The sequence below is a fragment of the Coffea arabica genome, chromosome 2e, assembly GCF_036785885.1.
Source record: "Coffea arabica cultivar ET-39 chromosome 2e, Coffea Arabica ET-39 HiFi, whole genome shotgun sequence".
Classification (NCBI taxonomy): domain Eukaryota; kingdom Viridiplantae; phylum Streptophyta; class Magnoliopsida; order Gentianales; family Rubiaceae; genus Coffea; species Coffea arabica.
This window is the reverse complement of record NC_092313.1, coordinates 27,855,208-27,877,854: the sequence shown is the minus strand read 5'-3', so window position 1 is coordinate 27,877,854 and position 22,647 is coordinate 27,855,208. Positions and strand designations below refer to the sequence as shown.

The window sequence follows — 22,647 nt, the reverse complement described above, 5'->3', positions numbered from 1 at the left end:
ATATTGAATTGAAAATTTAGTTGGGCACCTAAACCCAATATTAAAGGTAAAATTAAATTAAACCAAATGATCATTATGGTATAGCTTTTACCCTCTTTATGTCATCATGCATCCTTTTGTGTCACTCCTCATAAATGTAAATCTAACAACAGTACAGATCAAGTGATCCAATCCCTTTAGTTTGCATTATAAAAAATTTAGCCTTTCCTGAAAAAACTCGCTAACGAATGCATAAGCGCCTGTTTGGACTGATGGTTATTCAGTTTCCTTCAAATTTCCCTTTGACCCCCGTGAATCCTCCCCTCTCCCTAATATAGAATAGAAGTAAACGTAAAATATAATCTATTGTGTCCCGAATAAAAACACTCCCCTTAAATGTAGATGAACACATGATGTTTCCCGTCGATGTTCTCCAAAAGAAAGAAAAGAATAGCAAAAGGAAGAGATAGAAAAAGGAAAAAAATAAAAATAATCAAAGTTACAAAGATAATTTTGTCCAAACACATAATGAACTGAATAGTTTAAACCAAACACATCATGTATGGAGTTAAGTGCCTATTAAAACAACTCTAACGTGGTCAAGTATTTTTTATGCTCATATTACCCAATCCCTTTGTCCGCCTATTCATCCATACTCCACTTCTGGAAAAAGAAGGATAAGAACCAAAGAGGCACTGAAACTGGCAAGAATTTACTTTTAAGGATAATTTTTTCTTCCCAGCTTTGCAATCTACGTTATAGACTGTACAGCTTCTAGCTTCTGATCTGTTGGACATAAATCAGGAATTCAGCTGTTTCAAGGAAACATGCCCTCAAGATATTCATCAATGTTGTCATCATCATTGTCATTGTCATCCCTTATTGAAGTTGAAGCCTTTCTCCCTACAAAGAAACATGCAGGACAAGTATAAGGAAGCTAACCCTGAGATAAGAAATAAGACATCGTTTTAGAAATTTTATTTTTCATGTGAAAGTTCCGAAATCAGCAACGTATTGAATCTGCTAGGCAACATATTGATTCTGCAAATAGTGCATCAATTAAATAGCTAAGCCACCCGTGAAAAGTGCAGATAGAGGCTAAATGGTTTTTCAGACAAAACCCTGGCCACCAAATGGGGTTTCTCGTCCATTGGAAGACATGAAACTACTTGACAACATCCATATCTATTACAGTAGAGCTAAAAAATGCCCAATAGATGAACATATGAGGCCATGTACGAAAGCTACAGACCGCATCTATTACAGTGAAAAAATAGCTTCACCAAACTTTTAGCTTCTCTACGTTGTAATCGAAGTATTCAGACATAGCAATACTATCTGTACAGAATTAGAAACTTGGCTAAAGCTAATTGACACGTGCTTATTACACAGCTAGTACTTAACAAGAGGTGAATGCATAACACAAAAGCAAAAGGTTGGGTCTAAATTCTCCCATCATAATGGACAGGAAATATTGAGAAGATTCAAGTCAAAGAACACACCAAAAATTTTTCACAATCAAAACTATATACCACAGAGAAAAACTAATGGATGCAAGTTCCTGCAATTAGTAGATGTCAATTTCCTTACTATTTCATGGCTTTTTACTTTTTAGTAAGTCCTTAGTCCAGATAACTAGCTTTTTCTAAGAACGGTTTCTTTTATATGTTTGTACCAGACTGAGCCTTGATTGATGCAGAAGTTGTATGCACTCTTTGGTCTTTAAATATTTCAAGTAACTTGTAACAGTTAAGACTTGTTCAATTCAGTAAACAAAATATCACAAGTGCATGACACGTGACCAAAATTTATGAATTTAACTATAAGAAGGGTTAAAACTTGTTCGAGATTGTTAAGAAAATGCTCTAGTGTCAGAGACAAGTCCAGTGAAGACAGCCACCCATACTTCATAGGCGTTGAAGAATTAACTGCATTAAAGTGCAGACATTAATGTAGGTAAACAGCATTGCAATCAATTAATAAATTTCAGAAAGCACCAAAAATTAAAATCAGCAACAATTCAGAGAGAAAACTTCAAGTGAAAATCAGCAACAAATTGTTCCAAATAAATGGATCACTTTCAAAGTTTCAGTTTCATTTGTGTTTTTCTTTCTTTGAAAAACTATCATGCTTTAAAGAAGGCCAAAAACGTGCCATATTAAGGACACCACCTGCTAAAAAATCAAGGTCCCAATGTGTGACCAAATACTGACACGTTCCTCCTACTCCTGTATCAGAAATAAGGACGGCTAATTATGCTCTCAACTATCTAATTAAGAACCCACTTCATCCATTATTCTGACATGCATACCGTCATACAATAAAATTGTTAATATCAAACCTTTTCTCTTATCTTTCCTCCTGTCATAATGACTGTCTGAATCATCATCACTTTCTGATCTTTCCCTGGAAATATGCCAGAAATCAGAGGAATGAGAATAAAAGAATCTTGTGGATGTAGGTATCAGGTGGCTAATGAGATGCACCTTTTCCTTGAATGCTCTACATATTCCCTCTGTACTGATTGTTTTTTCTCTTTCTGGTTCTTGTAAAGAAGCTTTTCCGCACATCTGTTTTGAACAAAACGTATAAGATGCAGCTGTCAAAATGAAATATAAATTTCACCAGGTTGTTAACCCACCAAATTATGACCTGAAGATGAAGTATTTTATTTTACTTTTTGATATCAAACATGAGATTTTATTAATGTACATCCGCCACTGCAGCGAAGATTGCATCAGATGGAAAACAATCCCACTAAACAGCACGATGAACAAGGGAAAGAGCACTAAGAGCTAAAAGATGAGCAGAAACATTTCCTTTCCACTTATCATGTACTCCAGAAACCTGATCAAAATCAAAAAGTAACATTCTCACTTCGTGAACTGGGTGTCCAATCACTCAGAGATCATCTTTGGTGTCATTAATCTTCCAAACAATATTAAGAGAGTCCCCTGCAATGACTAAGTGACTGATCCGAACATTGTTCACAAAGAGGAGCTTTAAGAAAAGCTAGAAGCATAACATGACTAACATCTAAAGCATCATAAATTCTTTCTGTGAAAGCTACTTGAACAATCCCAGAGTGGTCCTGAACTGCTGCTCCAATTCCCGTAACATCACCATGAAAAGCCCCATCCACTTTAATTTTAAGCACCTCAGACCCAGGTGGTATCCATTATCTTGCCACCATCCGCCCTAAATTTGTATTCAATCATGTCAATATTTTGCTTTAAGCTAGACAAATATTTTTAACACCGTTGACACAGAATCATGAACCAGGGATGAAACTAAAATGTCTTGTTTTTTTCTCCCCATTCCTGAAAGATCTGTAGTTCCCTAATGTTGTCGGATCTACGCTAAATTGATTTCTCAGAGGTCTTAATAGTCATGAAATATAAGCAGAAGCTACTAAAAGAGCAATGCTCCTGATGTAGCATGGGAAGCATATTGACATTAACTTTGATTTCAAAACTTAGTGGTATTTGATTTCAAAACTTAGTGGTAGACCCTTTAAGAATCGGAAGATAGTTTCAGAACTTTTAGATCTGAAGTCTGAGAATGGGAGTTTAGAAGTAGGATTTGAGGAGGAAGCAAGAGAGCAAGAGAATTAAGAAGCTCTAGGAATCCAAACAAGATTTGCCTAGGTATATTTACTTAGTGACGTTGTTCTCAATTCTCAAGGAAATCACAAAACTACATAAACTCGACATGACTTCATATGTCAACTAGGTTCTGATCTCCCAAATACACTTCCTTACTTTGCCAACAAAAGCACTTCTTACTCTAATGCTATTAAAAATGTTGCTTAAATATAGATACGATATCTCCTAGCAACACATTTCCTAACTTCTCAGCTAATATATTAAAAAGAAAAGCTAGTCTTCAAGGCAAAGTCTTCTCAAGGACTAAGAAAACGTTGTAACTAAGTAAACCTAATCACTACAAGGGCTAAAAGCTATAGGTTTAAGAAGCCAAAATGAATTTGACAACTCCAGTAGTTTAACTTCCTCTAGGACAAAATACTAAGTACTACGATATCCAAATGACCCTCAAGCAATCCAGAAAATCCAGAATTCCATTGAGTTTTTAGAATTATCCAAACATCATTATAGACCCCTATGAACTCTGCATCAGCTCCTGTTATTGACCTGTCTCTGTCTTTGAAATTCAGACAGATACCAATATAAGTTGAGTCTTCCAATATTTCCAGGGGACAGAAACACTTGAACAGAGGTCAAAAACAACTTTGCTGGGTAGTCAATTCATAAGGTTCTACAGAAAAGCCAGTCCTGAAACAGCCAGATAAGCTTAATGTGTAAGCACAAAGTAACTGCTAAGTATCACTGATCCATTGTGCTTCTTGTGCACAAAAAGCAAAATTTGTGTCATTTCAAAGAAATAACTTGAGGCAACCCAGAAACACTTACTTTGTAAAAGTAAATTTGTTCATCATCAGCAAATTAAAAGTTGTGATTTTCAGTAACAAAACAACCTAAAAATTTAACTAAAAATGGGCAAACTTGTACGCAAATAGAAACAAGCATCTTACTTTTCACATGTCACCAATTTCACCAGGGCTTGTTTGTTTTCTCCTGCTTCAAAATAAGAAAAGTTCACCTGCATTTACAGCAAATTTAATGGAATAAAAAGTAAAATAGGAAATCCAACTATTGAAGAATTTTATATAAATGTTCAGATTCCAGCCTGTTCATACAGTCTTCCCATAATTATAACAGTGAACTCTCTACACAAAATCACAAACTTCAGACTGTAAAATGCAAATTTAAAGGAATAAAAAGTAAAATAGGAAATCCAACTATTGAAGAATTTTATATAAATGTTCAGATTCCAGCCTGTTCATACAGTCTTCCCATAATTATAACAGTGAACTCTCTACACAAAATCACCAACTTCACTGTATAAACTAAACAGCCACTATGTTAAATAATTTTTGTACTTCACTACCTGATACACAGCATTAAAAAAAGGAAGGCCAATCCAAAAAATATTGATATAATCTCAATCTGTATAATGCCATTATTTAATACTTGAAGTTTTTTCAAATCACAACCATATAGGCATTATTTGTTCCTTTAGTTTAAACTTCAATGACTAACTAAATTTGAGAGCAACAATAACCTAACAGAAAATTAGCTAGACACTTGATCCAAAAAACCAATATCTAATTTAATTAGATATGCTCAAGCTCCCTAGGCCAATTTTGTGAGGCTCTTTAGTCGGCTGAATTCCTAAGTTTTCTTAGCTTCACTAAGCCTTTCAAGCTTTTTTCCATGTATCTGTAAAACACGATATCTTTATCCACCCTTGACTGTAGTAGATGTTCAGAAATGCTTCTATGTTCTATGTACCATTATATCACTTTAGATGGAAGCACACCTTAAATTCTAGGAAAAACTTGCTCGCTCCCTTCTTGTTGGCCCCACATATGTAAATAGTAATACTGAATCCATCAGCTGTCTCTTCCTAACAGAAGAGAAAGAAAGCCCCTTGCATGCCTTTTGACTTACTTTATCCCACAGTGACACTTAAAAGAGGCTTTCTTGATGCATCAATATATTTTTGAGGTACCAATATGCAAGATGTGATAAACTTTCACCCCCCCTCTTCCTCCTCTTCACCATCCTCTCTCTCTCTCTCTCACACACACATACACACACACAGAAACACACCTACATCCTGCTGCCAAAAACCTCAAGCAAATATTTAGATGTTCAAACCTATGTCCTTTAAGCAATTTAAAACAAGAGCAGTCCACATCCTTTGTTCTCAACAAGGCAATCCTACTGCCATTTACAAAATGGCTAAGCACGCAACGTTCCAAACATTTGGAACTTGGGCCAAGTTTCCTCCGTTTGGATTTGCTGTTTTTGCGGATGTTTTTTAAATATTTTACTGTAACAGTGTATATGAAAAACTTTTACTATAGATATGTTTTTTGTGATTTCTTGGAGGGTTTTTTGGAATATATTTTGGGGTAACTTTTAAAATTAAAATATTTTTATGTGACTATTTAAAAATTACTACTATCACCCACAACCACCACTGCCACTATCCCCACCCACCCACCACCACCACCACCCCCTCCCTCTTCCTCCTCCTTCCTCCTTCCTCTCCTCCACTCTTCCCCATCCCTTTTCCCCTTCCCCCCACCACTTGGCCCTCCCTTCCCCCTCCATCTAGTCTCGACCAAATCGAGGCCTCTGGTCTCCAGATCGCGACCAAAAAGTTGTGACTTTTTGGTTACAACTAGAGGCCTTGATCTGGGGGTGGGAGGGAAGGGGAGGGAAGGAGGAAGAGTGTGGGGGAGGAAGGAGGAGAAGGAAGAAAGAGGGGGGTGGTGGAGGTGGTGGGTTAAAAATGTTGTAGAATTCGATTTTTTTAAAATTTTTTTTTGTGTATATATGTGAGTTGTATGGATCATATGTTTTTTAAGTTGTTTTTTGTTTGTGTATGACTATACCTTTGGCTTCTCTATCTAATAAAATTGGCTAATTTATCATGAAAATATATGATGCATATTTACATGGATGTTAAGCCAAGGGACCATAACTCTTCACCGTTTAAATATGGGGGATCCAGGTTAGTCCACGCTAAGAAGTTAAAGCTGTTAAAAATGTTTCATAAGACCTTTGCTGGGCTAAATGGTCCACGGTCTGAAATCAGGGACTAGTAATGCTAACATGCCAAATCAAACAGATTCACATAAGAAAACATATCCAAATAGTTTATATGCAATGCATGCATGTATCTAATATAACACTTAATTCCTCTACCCACTGAAAGTGTAATGCTTTCCCTTTGGGAATGTCCCAAAACTTTAGTCATCTTACCAAAGTCAACGTTATTATTTATATCTTTTTCCAATGTTCAGCTATATGTCATGTTATATCCAAATTCAAATTTTAAGTTTTGGAGAGCAATTTGGAAACTAAGCGCCACTATCACAATCAAACTGCTATTCTTAAAAAGTTGAAATTGCAAAGAGCGACCAAAAAATTTTGGACGTAAGGTGTAAATGAATAAATTCAGATGTGTGCATGCGTGACTCCAAAAATATAGTTTCCATTTTAAGTTGCACATCTCATATAATATTTCTTGAAAGTATAAAGAAATCTGTGCTAGAAAATCACTTCAGCCTCTTTTGTGTTCAATTACTTTATTTAATAAATCACCATCCTGGGGACATAAATAGACTAAACAGGAAAAGTTGTACATATTTGGACATAAAGCACATACTTGACTTTTAAAAGGCGCTCGACTAAATTTTCATGATGTATACCCAAAGAAGAAAGAAAGTCCCAGAATTATGCTAATATTATAAAGATAAGCTCTGTCACGCTAGTCTCAAAACTTCCACTAAAACGAGAAAACATAACAGATGATACATAGCTTGCAAAATTGTAAAAATACTTCCTCCACCACTGTGCAGGGCCAGTGACTGTTGAACTTGCAAAATTTGACCTCTTATAAAGCCTCTTACTTAAGAACATATTGGCGCCTTTTGGTTGTAAATCTTACATTTTCAATTCTACCCCTCTGTATACGTACAAGAATAAAAGGGGAAGTACTTTACTTTTTCAACACAGCAATAAACTCAAAATATCTAAATGGAAAAAATCTAGGGAACCTCATTCAATTTACAAAATGATTATTACTTGATTACAAGGGTTGATATCAATTCTTGGAACTCATTGAAAGGTAATACTTGAAAGCATTTACCAATATGAGTTGACAATTTTAATTTTTCATGCATGAATGACTGGTTTGTTAAACTGTACTCCTACGAATCTCTACAACTCTTGAGTTGTAACCATGTTATAAGATGGTATGATAGTGCCACTTCTAAACTTGGTTAAGAAAGGAAAAAGTGAGTAGTACTCTAATATTTCCTTTGATATAGATAGAGAACTAGAAGAACAAAGGATACTTTTGGAAAGAATGAGGACAATTTGAAGGGCGAAAAAATCAAAGTTCTAAGGGATTGGAAAGAGATAGCAAAACAACTAGGCTTTTCTTTTTTTTTTTTTTGGGCCGGGGGGGGGGGGGAGGGGTAGGAGAGAGAATCTGCAACAAGAACAAATCGACTCTATGAGAAAGGAAAAAAGAGGAAACCATCCCTCGGTGGAGTAAGAGGACCATGGGATAAAAGTTGGAAAGCTAAATATAGAGAATCTCATTCAATTTACGAAATGATTATTACTTAATTACAAGGGTTGATATCAATCCTTGGAACTCATTGAAAGGTAATACTTGAAAGCATTTACCAATATGAGTTGACAATTTTAATTTTTCATGCATGAATGACTGGTTTATTAAACTGTATAATTGAAATCAAAGCGTTTCATTTGTTGAGTATGGCTGAATGCTACTGCTATTCTATTGGCTAGTATAGTTTCTCCTATAGTTCTCTAAAGTTTTTTCTCCAAGTTTGCCATTTATGGAGATTTCTCCTCACAAATGATATAGTAGTTGAATCAAACTTTATCAGGGATTAATTACGCAATTCTGTCATCCCCAACCACCAGTTTCTCTGTTGATTTCCCTCTCCAGATATGCATATGCCCAAAAATCAGTTCCCACTAATTCTTTTTCTTCCCTATACTAACTCACGAACGGCTAGTTTATCTGCTCCTCCCCCTCTATCTATCTATCTTTCCAAATCTCCAACGGCTTTCTTTTTCTTATTTCCCCAGCCAACGGCTAGTGTTTCTTCTTGCACTCTCAAAGGGAATAAATTTAAATCTCAAACAGCTAGTTTCTATATTTTCTTCCCTCTCTGTCTCTCATTATCTCTCAACGGTTACTTTTTGCTCTCTTACCCGGTGTCTGTCTTCATTACATGGTATAGGTCATAATATCCCAACGGCTAGCGTTTTTCTGTATACATCTATATATACTATTCAGCTTTACAACTTTTATCTCATAGTCCTCTTTCTCCACCAACGGATGGTTTCCTCTTCTTTCCTTTCTCAAAGAGCCGATTTATTCTTGTTTTCTCAAGCAGATTCTCTCTCCCCACCCCCTGGCCCAAAAAAAAAAACAGAAAAGCCTAGTTGTTTTGCTATCTCTTTCCAATCCCTTAGAACTTTGATTTTTTTCCCCTTTAAATTGTCCTCATTCTTTCCAAAAAATATCCTTGCTCTATTCTCTATCTAGATCAAAGGAAATATTAGAGTACTACTCACTTTTTCCTTTCTTGACCAAATTTAGAAGCAGCACTATCATACCATCATGTTTACAACTCAGGAGTTGAAGAGATTCGTAGGAGTACTTAGGATGGAAGAAAATTTCCTTAAGATTCAGTGTCACTCCACCCACCGTAGGTTGGGAGAGAGCTGCGGCATACTTAAAGTATCTACCGATGGAAAACTAGAGATCGATTGCCGTTGTTTTCCCAAGTGTCCAAAAGGTATTGTCTCTCTCTACAAATAATCTACAGTAGAAAGATTTTGAAAAACAGCCGTAAAAATACTTAATCCATAAGGACCCAATGTCTTACTCCTTGCATTCTACATGCTCCTGCATTTCTATCTTGGCCATTGCAATTGCTTTTTGCCATAATTAACACTTACCAAAGATCCGATTTGTTATTGTTCTAGAAGGGCATACCTTGTAAGGATGGCCATTTTACCTGAAAATAATACTATGCGAAAGGAAAAATTTGAAAACCAGGAAAACTAAGTTGAAAGCTAACTCCTTGATCAAAAAGTTAGCTTCCAGTACAACATTTTTTTTTTGCTAGGTATACCCTCAGGATTTGGTTTTATTTGTCACATGCTTACATGACTAACAATCCAAACTTTATATGACAGTGAACTTGTCCCCTATTCAGTTTGGTAGGCACATTGGCAAAAATACTGCAATGGACAATTGGAAAAACCATGTACGTGTCATGGATACCAAAGGGAAGAGAGTTCCCTTGAAAAAAACTTGTCTTCTTAGGTATTATACTGAGAAATTTCACCGACCACGTCGCTCAAACATGCACCGTGATGAGTTCATTCGTTGCTCTAAATGCAACAAACAACGTCGCTTTTCCTTTCGGGACCAAAAGCAGTGCAGGACCTTCCATGATGCCTCATTAAAACAAGACTGGCAATGCTCAGATATGCTTACCACCATGTAAGTTCATTTAAATGCTAATAATATGTCATACATTAATTATCATAGGTTAAAATAACACGTTGTACAACTATGGAATATCTTGTCAGTCTTATGCATCTCAGGTATTTCTTCTCAATCTTGCTTAGTAGTGTCCAAATGGTTAAGGCAAAAAATAAAATAAAACTGTTAGGTCGTCATTAATTGTATACAAGAAAGAAATTTAAAGAGTTCGTATGATCTTCTCTACTGTTTGATGTATATAGGATTTTATCCTAGTGAGAAAAACTCATCTGCATGACTTCTGCAGATTCATCTACTGACTTCAACTTTTTTTACTTAAATCCTTCAGTTTATGTTTTGCTTAATTCGCTTGTCATGTTCGTACGCCATATTTTAATTTCAATTTCAAGTTCACTGCAATAAGCAAATTTCATATTATTGTTTTGGCATGCAGTAGCACACATTCTTGTAAAAGTTATATGCATCATGTTTGCGATCAAATTGCAGAATAACTTGTGATGATGCTGAGGAACGCAACAGTCGAAAGTCATCGAGGGGTTGTCCTAGAAATCCTTCATGCAAAGGTTGTGTCAGATGTGTTTGTCTAGGTTGTAGTACATGCAGGTTTGAAGATTGTGAGTGCCGCAGCTGCAGAGAATTTTATTCAAATTAAATATAAGGTTTTAAAACTATTCTGCTTTTAACCTTTTATTCTCAAATATTTTGAGCATTTCTCTATTGCTAGCCTACATTGCTGAGCATCATCTTGCAATCATGTGCGTTCAAGTGAATTTTCAGATGTACTCATTTCTTTATTTGGTGAAGATGTTGAACATGTACTTTCTATTGTTTTGTGGAATAAAATAGTCAGTCTGAGCATTTTAAAGTTTCACCAACAACGCTGCATGAGTCAAAACTGGTGTTTATTGAAGAAGAATACCATAACTGCAGGTCAGGCATCCGTCTCTAAAGAAAGATAAAGAATTATAATAAAAATTTTAAGTTACAATTATGTGAAATAGGTCTCCAAACTGGAAACTTTTAGCCTTAACATATTAAGGAACAAAATCAAATGGCCCAACTTCCTTTTTCAGAAGTTGACTCCACAGACCAACTGTACCACTTAAGCATTAGCTCAAATTCTAATGACAGTTTATATTCAGCTTGAACAGGAGAAACATCAATTAGATCAGAGGAAACAACTTCAAGGCCTAGACACCTGTTCTCAAGTGAAATTACCCAAACAGCTTAATTTTAATTAGGCATTTGTTAAAAAAAGGGAGAGAATGAAACTACATATCTCCTAGTCATCAGAATTCTTTTGCAGCTTCCTTACTCATTCCACGCAAATATTAGAGTAGAAAATTACTTTATGTTGAAGAAGCATTCCTACCCTTCCTAGTTTGCCCTGGCCAGAGGCGACTGCTACAAGTAAAACCTCCAGCAATTCAAATTACAAAACGTAATTGGCTATACTTTCTTCCCATCTCATTTTTTCTCCATCCCAAATGTTGGGTTGAAATGGGGCTATTTGCATTATCTAAGAGGCAGGGAGGACAGAATTACAGAGTTGATGGAGGAAACAGGTGCCTAACAGGTAAGGAGGCACGTACCAAAAGGAAGACATCAAAAAATGGATAAAGCTGAGGTAAATTACACCAATAGGCAAAAGAAGAAGCAAGCAAGATCACTGAAAAAAGTATTTTTCTGGTATATTCAATCTTAGTTTGATTGTTTATCAGGAGAACTGATTTCAGACATAAATCAGGATGCTGTCAGATAACAGAACATTCATAATCAGATTAGCGACAGCCATCAGGATGAATAATAAGAGGACCAAGGGCACAGGGCAAGGAATCTGTCCAGAGAAAGTAATCTGATTCCTAAAAATAAAATAGCTAATCTAAGAATTTAGCATCAAAATAACGGGAAAGCAGTCCAACTTCAGAAACAGTACTCTTATCCCCAGCTGGAGGAATTTAACACAAGGACATGGATGACCAATTATTATTTGTGATGGTGATGTAACATAAGAAAAATATTTGATTTGCTGAAGTCCGTTTAAGGTTCCCCTTGAAAATTAAAGAGTCAAACCACATTTTCATGATTTTCAGACTAAAAGAGTTGAAACCACCAGAGAACCAAGCCAAGATCTACTAAATATACACTAAATACAGAACCTGGACCTGTTATGATAATACTTGTGTGAAGGATTAGGTAAAAGAATTGCTTTCTTGAAACAGCTTTCCTCAACCTTTGGATATTAAAGTCACAATGAACTATCAAGACTGATCAGCGCTGCCTTCTTGTTGTGGTCTTTCTCAGAGGTTAACATTGCAACTTTTATTGTATAATTAATATAATCATAGTGTGTTAAATCAGCAAGATAGATTTAACACAACTTGCTGATTTAACACAACTTTTTTAACCTCCCGCAAAAAGTACGAACAATCAGTCTGATTAATTAGGACAATTTTCCTCACCAAATATTAAATATCCAAACAAATAACTAGTGAAGGTTGTCCCTTTTTACAAAACTTTCCTGAAAACCAGATGATGGCCTTTTAGATGGAACTAGAGGCAAACCAAGTTGTCTGGTGCTCATTTGCTTCATAATGAAAGTAAGCTCCAGCCTTCATTTTCAACTTTTCCATTCAATGAACTTCGTAAGCTAAGGATGACTTCCCTAGAAACCAGATTAAGCTCAGGCAGGTTTGTCATATTCTAATATATCTTCACATAAATATAAATCCTCATCATTGCCCATTTAGTTACATTAAAATGATCAGAAATCAATAATTTAACTCTTTATTCTATTACAAAATTATCAAAAAGAAAACTCTGCTTCAATTTGATCGCAGCTCAACTCATTCTTCTCTTTGATTTGTTTGACATGTAAAAGATTTCATTTTTCCATTTATTCCACCAAGTCATCATAGAAGCTTTGTTACTAAAATTGAAATTTTGAAAGGGAAAATTGCGGTCACCTCTCAGTCATTTTTCTTCTTCAGGAATGCAGGAATCTTGTTTTGGGACTAGAAGTGATTTTTGTTATACTTCTAAGTAAACATAAACTTCTAGATAACTTGGGAGTCCAGAAATACACTGTTATCTAGAGAGACGCATTGGCACATGACTATCTCTTTTACAGTGGACATGTACTCAACAAAATTGAACACCTAAACCATTTTCAAGTGAAACTAATATAGCTTAAGACTAAACATGTTAGTATATTTGTAAGCTCTGCAGTTTCTTTTTCACTAAATTGATCCCATAGTACAAGTAAATAAACCACTTTTATTCAAACTATTTTAGATGTATGCTAACATCCATGAATGTCTGCCAAACTTTACTAAAAATAACTTAGTTGCTACTAATGAATTAAATGAGAAAAGCTGATTTCCATGCAAAGGAAGACCAACAAAATCCCATCCTTAAACTACATAACAGTATTACTAAACTTTATTTTCTACTTTTCAATCAATTATTTCTATTTACAAGATTAATTGCTGTTGAAGCCAAATCATAAATTTCAAGAAACTTAAAAGCCACGATTACTTAACTAAAAACAATATAAATATGGAATGTATTGGGCCAAATTTCTGCAATCCTTTCTCATACTCTAATAAGACGATCTACAAAAACCCAGCCCCTCTTCTATGCTGGGCGTCTTCTGCTACTTGCAAATGCAATGGGTGTCTATTCTGAGAGAACGTATATGATCTTAAGTGATTCCATTTTGCCACAAAAGAAAAGAAAAGAGCAATGTCTAACAATTAAGTGACCAATCAACTGCAACAGCTTGATTACACATGGAAGTTAAAGGATGCTGTAAATAATTAAAAGGTATGAAACTTGCCTCATAGCTTGCCAAACCTTCTTTATTATTGCAGTGTTTATTACCACAAAAAAACTGCCCTGACAACCAAGGATACCAAATTAGTCGAATAGACATTATGACAGGTCAACTGGCATGGTGAACAGAAAGAAAGCTTGTGACCAGAAATATTAATAAAGTGCAATTAAGAGCATCAGAACAGGCCTTTTCCACATTTTGAAGCAATGCCAAAAATAAATTCACTCTGCTTTTCTCGAAGTTCATTATTCTCGTGCAAAAAATTTTCACTAGAGCAGAAATCCAGCAAGGAAAAATTAATCTAATATCTCTAATAATATAGAGACTGATACTAGAAAATACACATATCAAGCTTCAAAATACTAGAGAGAGATTATAATTTTCTGAAACTTGGTACACTCTAACAAACATTAATAATTCAAATGAGACAAATGAAAATTTTGGAGGCAGAAGGTATGATTATTCGGATTCTTTATAATAGCATGATGACTGCTTAGTATCATTTTCTTACAAACTTCTGCAACTTCTCTTCCCTTACATACAGAATTAACAACATCTTACACCACATTACTGTGCTAAAAGGGCTAATTGTTGAAACTTCAAAGATTACCATGAATAAAGGATATCGGGATAAAAAAACAATAAATAAAAAATAAAAAAAGCTATGACACAACTCCTCTCAAGCAAGCATGTCACAAGTATTAAGGTTCAGCTACAAAAAGCCTAGCTGCCAATCTGGCAAGATGATTATATTACACGCTACAAAATTATCTAGTGCTCCACTTATTCTGACACCACAACCAAGAGACATTATAATACCATCCCCAAAAATGGGACAAGGCCATCACCCTATCTCTATTAATTCTTCATTTCATAGCAGCTGATAATAATCACAGGTGCCCTCAGCTTATGCCATGCAAAGCGCAAGCATAAGTTTATTAATTTATTTATTTATTTTTGGAACTCAAGTAAGTTCTTCTTTGTCATCCTAGAAACCATTCTACAAAACGCCAATAAGGGGCTTGGGATTGTTTTGCTTGGTTGAGTCACAGGTACAAGTTGAAACATCTTTAGGGAAAAGCAAAAAGATGTCACGTGGATTCAACTCTATCCCTGCCCAACTAAAGCTCAAGCATTTCAAAACTAAGTAAGTCAAAAAAATTTAGGCACAGTTCGGATTGAAGGAAAGGAAAGGAAACACTGAATAGAAACAGGAGGAGGAAAGGAAAGGAGAATGGTGGAAAACCATTTCCATCTATCTTGTTTGGATTAAACATGGAATGAAACAAAAAGAAACACTGAATGTATTGTTGGGGAGTGAAAAGAAAGGGAACAATACGATTATGTGTTAGTTACATTTTAACAAAGTCTGTATTTCCCTCCCAATCCTTTCCCTCCTGAAAAATCAACCCAAACAATAAAAACCTTATCCCTCCATTTTCCTTTCATTTCCCTCCTATTCCTTCAAAACAAATGGTGCCTTGTGGCAAAGGAAACAAAGTAGCAATAAATGCACATATAGTGGAAATACGAGCAACATAAGAAAACACATTATAAATATCTTCCATGGAGTAGGAGTTGTAAATGAAGCAATTACTAGTCAAAATTCAAAGTACAATTCTACCAACAGAAAAATATAGTGGCAATTCATTTATGAAACGAACTTACCCTTTCCAGATATCACTTCTTTTTCAGTCCTCCATCTCATACCAACCTAAGAAAAGAAGAGAGAAGAACTCAGAAAAAGTTGCTTTATACAGAAGCAATCGTAAAGTTTTTGAAATACAATGCTACAGTAGAGTTCTTGAAAAACACAATATCATAAATGAAACAGTGTGTCTTCCATCCATAACTGATAACATGCATTCGTCTTCACACATTCGACATGCAGAAGGATTAAGCTTAGGGAAAGAGAGTAAGGGTTGGCCCAGGTATGAATGCTACTCCATCAAAAATAGAGAACTTTCACAATCAAATCCCATTCTACATCACCAGATCATGCCATCATATGCGTAAATTAATCAGAGCTCAAAAAGAGGTTGTTATACACACATGTTTATATATATATATATATATATATATATATATATATATATATATATATATATATATGTATATATATATATATATATGTATATTTATGTATGTATGTATGTATACGTATACATAGTGACCAGCAATATTTACATCAGAAATGGCATGCTTTTCTGTTTGCAAGTGATGTAAGTGCATTCTCATATAGGATAAGATATTTGAGCATTAAACTTTGGCACAAAGAGAAGGATTTGGTCAATCTATAAATATTGTTACATCTATAAAACAGCAATTTTCAAATACAGAAGTAAGCGGATGAACCATGGCAATAAACTTATCCTCACAGCACAAATTTTGTTCATCCCCATTCTGTGCAGCAAAATGATGTAACATTCGTCCAACCAAAAACCAAACATGCCATTGAAAAGTTCCTTTGTTATCCTAATAAACCTGCTAATATTCGTGACAACATTCCTCTCATAAGTTATTATCTTTCAAAAGTAATTTGTATCTAGAAGAGGAAAAAGTATAATGCAAAAGGAAATGGATGAATTTAGAAGTACAAGATACCTTGCCACTCTTGTAATGTGACATATCTGCTATGCAATATCTTCTTAGAGTTAAGGTAAATAAACCAAAAAACACTGATTCCAATAGCTAAAGGGTTTCATATAAGTCTAGCTTGGTCCCCAGCCATTCGAACAAAACAGCATATCACAAAGCACAAAGAAAATAAGAAGTCAGATACTTCAAGCTAAATTTCAGTACAAACAGATATGATGAAAACCAAAGAATCAACAGCAACGTCAATTGCAAGCAGTGCTGCTTAGAGGATGCAAATTTGCAATCTAATCTGTGAGACACAATAGTAGGTTGCAGCAAAGCAGAATTCCTCAGACTTGCTTGTACATGTCCCCACTAATAATATCAAGTCTAATAGAGTAAGGTACTTTCCCCAGTAACTGAAGGATAAATAGTTACACCATCAAATCATGATTATATTTTCATACAATCCTATAGGGCCCAACAGTATTTTTTTTTTTTGGCGCAAGCAGCATAAAGCTAGATGAACAAGTAAATCATTTCTTGACTAAATATCAATCATAGAGGACATCAATTTAGAAGGAGAAACAGACATCACTCAATATCAATATAAAGTACAAAAAGCAATAGGGAACTATTTCCAACTTGTAGAAACATAAATAATCTCAAAAAACAAAAAACAAAAAAAAAAAGAAAGAATAAGAAAAGATATATTTTTTCTAAGGATACTCCTTGAATAGCTTATCATAGTAGCGCTTCACCAGCCTCTGTTCCCAGGATGGATTCATATCATCTTCCTCAGTTCGTATAAACCTTTTACAGCCACAAAGAAAATAAGAAACAAGAAATTTAACAAATGAGTGCACATTATGTCTCTACAAGCTCCCTCCTCCTACCGAGAAAAGATCAATGCCCCAAAAATGCTATGATGTCCCACTTTATTATGTTGGATATCATTAACTTTGATCTTGCAGAGAATCTACTTGTTAAAATCTATGCTTCACTACATCAATACATTGTAATCTGGGTGTCAATCTGTTGCATTGATCCTAATCTCGAGAAAGGAACAACGAAAGTTAAATAGTACTAGTTGAAGGTCATGCTTTAAACAGGAATTATGGTTCAGATTGTGAAGAAAAGAAATAAGACAGATTCAAAATTTATCTGATTTGCAATTTAAGAAGAGAAACTTTACATACCTATATCCTTCTCTAAGAGTATCCTGATCAGTTTTAACTGGCAACTTTGCCTTCACAGACCTCTCTTTCCCGTAGAAGCCAACTATGAAATAAATCCAATCATTAAAAAAAGCTGTACTAAAACCCAGAAAAACTGTACTATTTTTTATTAGTAAGAAAGCCACAGAAAAGACACACCATGTTTTTTTAAAGGCAGATTTCAAACTTACATCCTTGAATGAGCAGGTTAACACATGCAGTAAAAACTAGGCGCTCATGACCACTGACTAACTACTGTGTTGCCCAAGAAGGGCAGCTCTTATATTGGTAGAGAATCATGGATGGATATAGAATATCTGCATTCAGTTTCCTAATTTCTTTCTTCCTTGTTTCATTCCTTTTTTTATTAATTACAACACAGACATTTTGCAATTTTGCTTCTACCTTTGATCCTCATCTCAAACACAAAAGTCACAGCAAAAATTGTGGGTGTCCCCATTTCTTCACAGAGAGAGAGAGAGAGAGAGAGAGAGAGAGGCTGAGGAAAGGGCAAGGAAGGAAAAAGGAAGGGTTGAAGGGTAAAAACGGGTTTGGCCTATATTGGACTGTGTTTTTTTCTGTTTCTTGCCAACAATAGGGACAATTATTGGGGTTATTTAGATAAACCCAACCAAGCAGATATAACCGGCACTTGGCGGGTAAGTTACTTTGGATCAATTGCCGGCTCACTCATATTCAATCAGCATTAGAATACATTGGGACGCACTAACATCCTTAGATATTCAGTCCTTCAAGCAAAAAGCCTATATAATTGACTCACAGGTTATCTGCAGTGAAAGAGCACAGGATCTCAGGACTAAATGAAAAATCAGTTTTCTAGCCACTGCTAAGCAAAAGGCACAAGATTGAGGGTTCTAAGATTTACAAGCATAGACTGCAAACTGTTAAAAAAATATGACAGCACACATTTTTAGATGTACTTGTTGCACCAATCATCCATGCTTTAAGAGTTCACTCTAGGAAGGTAAACATATATCTTTTCAAACTCAATAACAGAGAGACTTGGTTGTGGTAAAACATAAGATGAGAAGCTAAAAGCTGCAAAATAATCGAATAATTCACCTTAAGATACAAAATAAGGCAAAGAGCTCCCATCCAGCATCATACTATGGAAAGTTTTAGGTGTTATGGGTACAAGATAAATCTAAAACACCAGGACTTGTTGAAACTTAATTAGCTTGAGACCTTTCCCCAACAAATCCAGCCCTAAAACAGAAGCCTATCTGGGTCACACAGTTCGAGGAACAGGTGATTTAGCTAAATGCAGGACAAAGTTTTATACTTCAATTAATAAATTTTTGTACTTCATGTCAAGTCTACATTCTCAGACATTGATAAAGAAGTAAAGATTTGTTTGCCAAACAATTGTAAAAAGATGTTCGAGTGATAGTAGCCTCCTTTTCCCACTTCAGAGGAGGAGACTGTTCATCACTCATGTGTTGTAGGACAAAGGGGGCCAGCAAATAAATCGCTCACCATCTGCCGGGTTTTCCTTGTGTCCGATTACATTATACCATACAATCAATTTCATCTTCACCACCATTAAACAGAAGGAACCAAAAGTATTAATCACCGAGCTATGAACCATCACGAATATTATTGTGAAAAGATCAAAGGCCAAACATTACTGTGTTATGTCCTAGTACAAACAAATAGTAGTTAAATGCGAGCGATTCGAGCATTGGAGCAACAAAAGTTATGAACTTTGAAACAAACAAAAACATCAAATAATTTATCATCATTGCATCATTGCCAAGCTCTAGTAATCAAAATTCCAAAAAATTAATCAATTTCTGGTTAATATCCAAATGCAAATACAATCTTTTAAAATATTTAACAAAGAACAGAACACAGAAATGAAAAGAAAAAAAACCTTGAATATCAAATTAACAGTGGCGAAACAATCAAATTTGAAAAACTAACCATAATCATTGATGAACTTCTTGTGGCGATCGTACGCATTTAGACCTCGTATATGAGCTTGATATTGCCTGTTACCATATACAAACATCCAAATTTTAGCTTCAATCCTCGATATTCACAGTTATATTATCATGAACTTCATCACCTCTAAGAAATACGATTATAGAAATTACTAGAAAGACAGAGAGAGAGTGGGAGAGACGGACTGTTTTCGCGCTTCTTTGTCGAAGATAGACTGCTTCAGAGAAGCAAAAGAAGCCATTTTTCTGATATTCTGCTTGAATTTGGAAACCCAAACCAAGCCCTCTCGGTCCTTTTATACCAACGGGGAAGTGGGGAACCCGATTCGTTCCATCGGCAGTCCAATAACTTTAGACCATAATTATTAAACCCGATCCGATAACTTTAGACCAAGTTATTAAACCCGATTCGAAACGAATCTGAAGAAAAAGAGATAAGTCAACATGTTACTGGTTCAATCAGTGGGTGAGTGGTTCAATCGATGGGTTATTAAATATATCTAAATATTATGTTTTATAATTTTTGATATGGTTAAAAGTGTAATAAACTATACCATGATAAATGTTCAGTTAATCTAATTTATTATAGAATCATTAATTCTTATAAGAATTAACAGAACCTAAATTTAATTAGTAATCCACTAAGGTTCAACTATAAAAGTTTTATGTAAGTGTAATTATCTAGTTTATTTATGAATTTTAAGTGCAAAAGGTTATTAAGAATGACATTTGCCTTTAAAATTAATTGTGTAACATGTTTTTTTTTAAATCGATTTCATAACTTATAAGTTTGGGTAATAACAAAATTTTATTAAAAGATTTCAAATAAAAATTGTTTTGAAGAAATAAAATAAGAATAAATGTCTAATATGAAATATCAAAAGAACTAAACAACCAACAAATAGGCTATTAGTCCAGTGGTGATTGCACTTTACTTGTTCATATGAGGTCTCATGTTTGAACCATCACTTCAGCATCTTGTTAAAATTTTTCCCACAATAACATGCTAGACCTGATTCATCGGATTGGCTGGTTGAACCACTAGTTCATTTACTTTTTCCCACAACAACATGTTAAACTTGTGGTCCGTACAAAATCAATCGATTGAACCACTAGTTCATTTACTTTTTCCCACAACAACATGCTAGACTCGTGGTCCTTACAAAATCAATTGGTTCATCGGATTGACTGGTTGAACAGCTGATCCATTGATAAGTCAACGAATTTATTACTTAAATGATCCGATTAAAAACCTAGATCGGCTCAGCTTCCAATTCATCGGATTGATCAGTTAAAACCGTGGGTAGGGCCAGGTTTAATAACACTACTTTAGGCTGCATTTTGATCGAGGGTTTTGACAAATTGAATCCTTAGTTGTTCCAATTGTATTTTAAGAAATTGCATATTTTTTTACTTCTGACCATTTTCACTGTCGTTTCATATTGGTCTTAAAAAATATGTTGCACTTTTATTTAGGAATAAAAATTATTAATATTGTATAATCAGTATAGGTATAGAGGGAAAATGACATGTTTCATCCCTCACATTTCACAAAAATATTCTTTTCGTCCCTCACTTTTAAAATGAAGCAATTTCATCCCTGACATTTAAAAATTAAAGCTATTACATCCCTGAACCTAATTTTCAATCTGAATCAAACCATCCAATAATCCAATAATAAATTTCGGAGATAGAATTGATAGGTCACTCGGTCAATTTCATCATATTCACATGACATTTATCAAACCAAAAAAATAAATATTATAACATAAAGGCCATTATTTGTTTTGGAATAGTCGGATTTTTTTTTTGGGTAAATCTTTTCATGCACCGTTAGTATATTCGCTTGCGAGTCTAAATGTGTATCATAAATACAAAATTTGGTGTTTAAATTTAAATTGAAACGATATGGTAGGTACATAAAACTATCAGTGTATACAATGACAATGTAGGAATTCAAGTTGAGTTATATTCAAGTTGAGTTAACCAAGTGATTTACCAATTATACCTCCAAAATTTGTAATCAGGTTGATAGGTGGTTTGATTCATATTGAAAATTGGGTTCAAGGATGTAATAGCTTTAATTTTTAAATGTCAGGGACGAAATTGCTTCATTTTAAAAGTGAGGGACGAAAAGAATATTTTTGTGAAATGTAAGGGATGAAACAGGTCATTTTCCCGGTATAGATGCATGACAATTAATATGAATTTGAATTTGAAATCCAAATTTTACATATTTGTCATGCATATCTATCCCTATATTATTTTTCTATTCTTTGTTGTAAGCATTTAATTGTTTTTGAACTCCATTTTCCAAATTCATATATGCCCTATCTCCGTACTTTTTTTTCCTTCTTTATTGTAATCTTCTGATTTATTTAAGTCAAATTTTGAACTCTACCAATAACAAGAAGTTAGAATTTTGAAAAATAAAACTTATCACTTAAGTTTCATTCATCTTCTCATGCCTAGTTAAGCTTGTCCTCCTTTGATTCTTAAGTCTATATTCTCTTGACAACTTGTGAAGAATTGCTTTCTTTGATTTGGGGATTTGCACCTATGTCCTACTATTCAAAACTTTGTTGAAGAAATAAATGTTAGTTTTTATTCAACACAGTTTGACTCATGCATATAGGTATTGTATGTTCTATTTGGTTGTAATTTTTCCTTTTAGGTTTTGGCCAAGTTCGAGAAATGGATAAAAAGAACCCTGATGTATATTATGTCACACACACACACACATATCTATTTTTTTTTGGGGTAAAATACAAAAAAGACTCTCAATGATTGAGCTAACCTACGGAAAAGTTCTTTATGATTTCAAATCATACACTTTAATCTCTCGTGGTTTGAACTAATTGGAAACAACAACGAAAATTGTCAAAACCAACGGAGACGGATGAAATAACATAATTACCCTAGTGTG

At 34.6% G+C, this 22,647-nt stretch overlaps 1 protein-coding gene across 2 annotated transcripts; it reads right to left on the bottom strand.

Annotated features, from left to right (window-relative positions):
* Nucleotides 1-446: 446 nt before the first annotated feature.
* On the bottom strand, nt 447-20,062 carry LOC113732256 (uncharacterized). Of its 2 annotated transcripts, XM_072080248.1 has the most exons (12): nt 19,908-20,062; nt 19,702-19,769; nt 17,740-17,821; nt 17,270-17,353; nt 16,568-16,607; nt 15,632-15,677; nt 13,967-14,025; nt 4,532-4,599; nt 2,466-2,549; nt 2,321-2,385; nt 2,151-2,207; nt 447-882 (listed from the first exon to the last, which is right to left on the bottom strand). In XM_072080248.1, exons 1-12 carry the CDS (start codon nt 19,961-19,963, stop codon nt 797-799), a joined length of 795 nt encoding a protein of 264 aa, XP_071936349.1. In that variant the 5' UTR covers nt 19,964-20,062; the 3' UTR covers nt 447-796. The 2 variants fall into 2 exon arrangements, with proteins under 2 accessions (XP_071936349.1, XP_071936350.1); XM_072080249.1 differs by lacking the exon at nt 2,151-2,207 and having other exon boundaries at nt 19,908-20,061.
* Nucleotides 20,063-22,647: the final 2,585 nt, after the last annotated feature.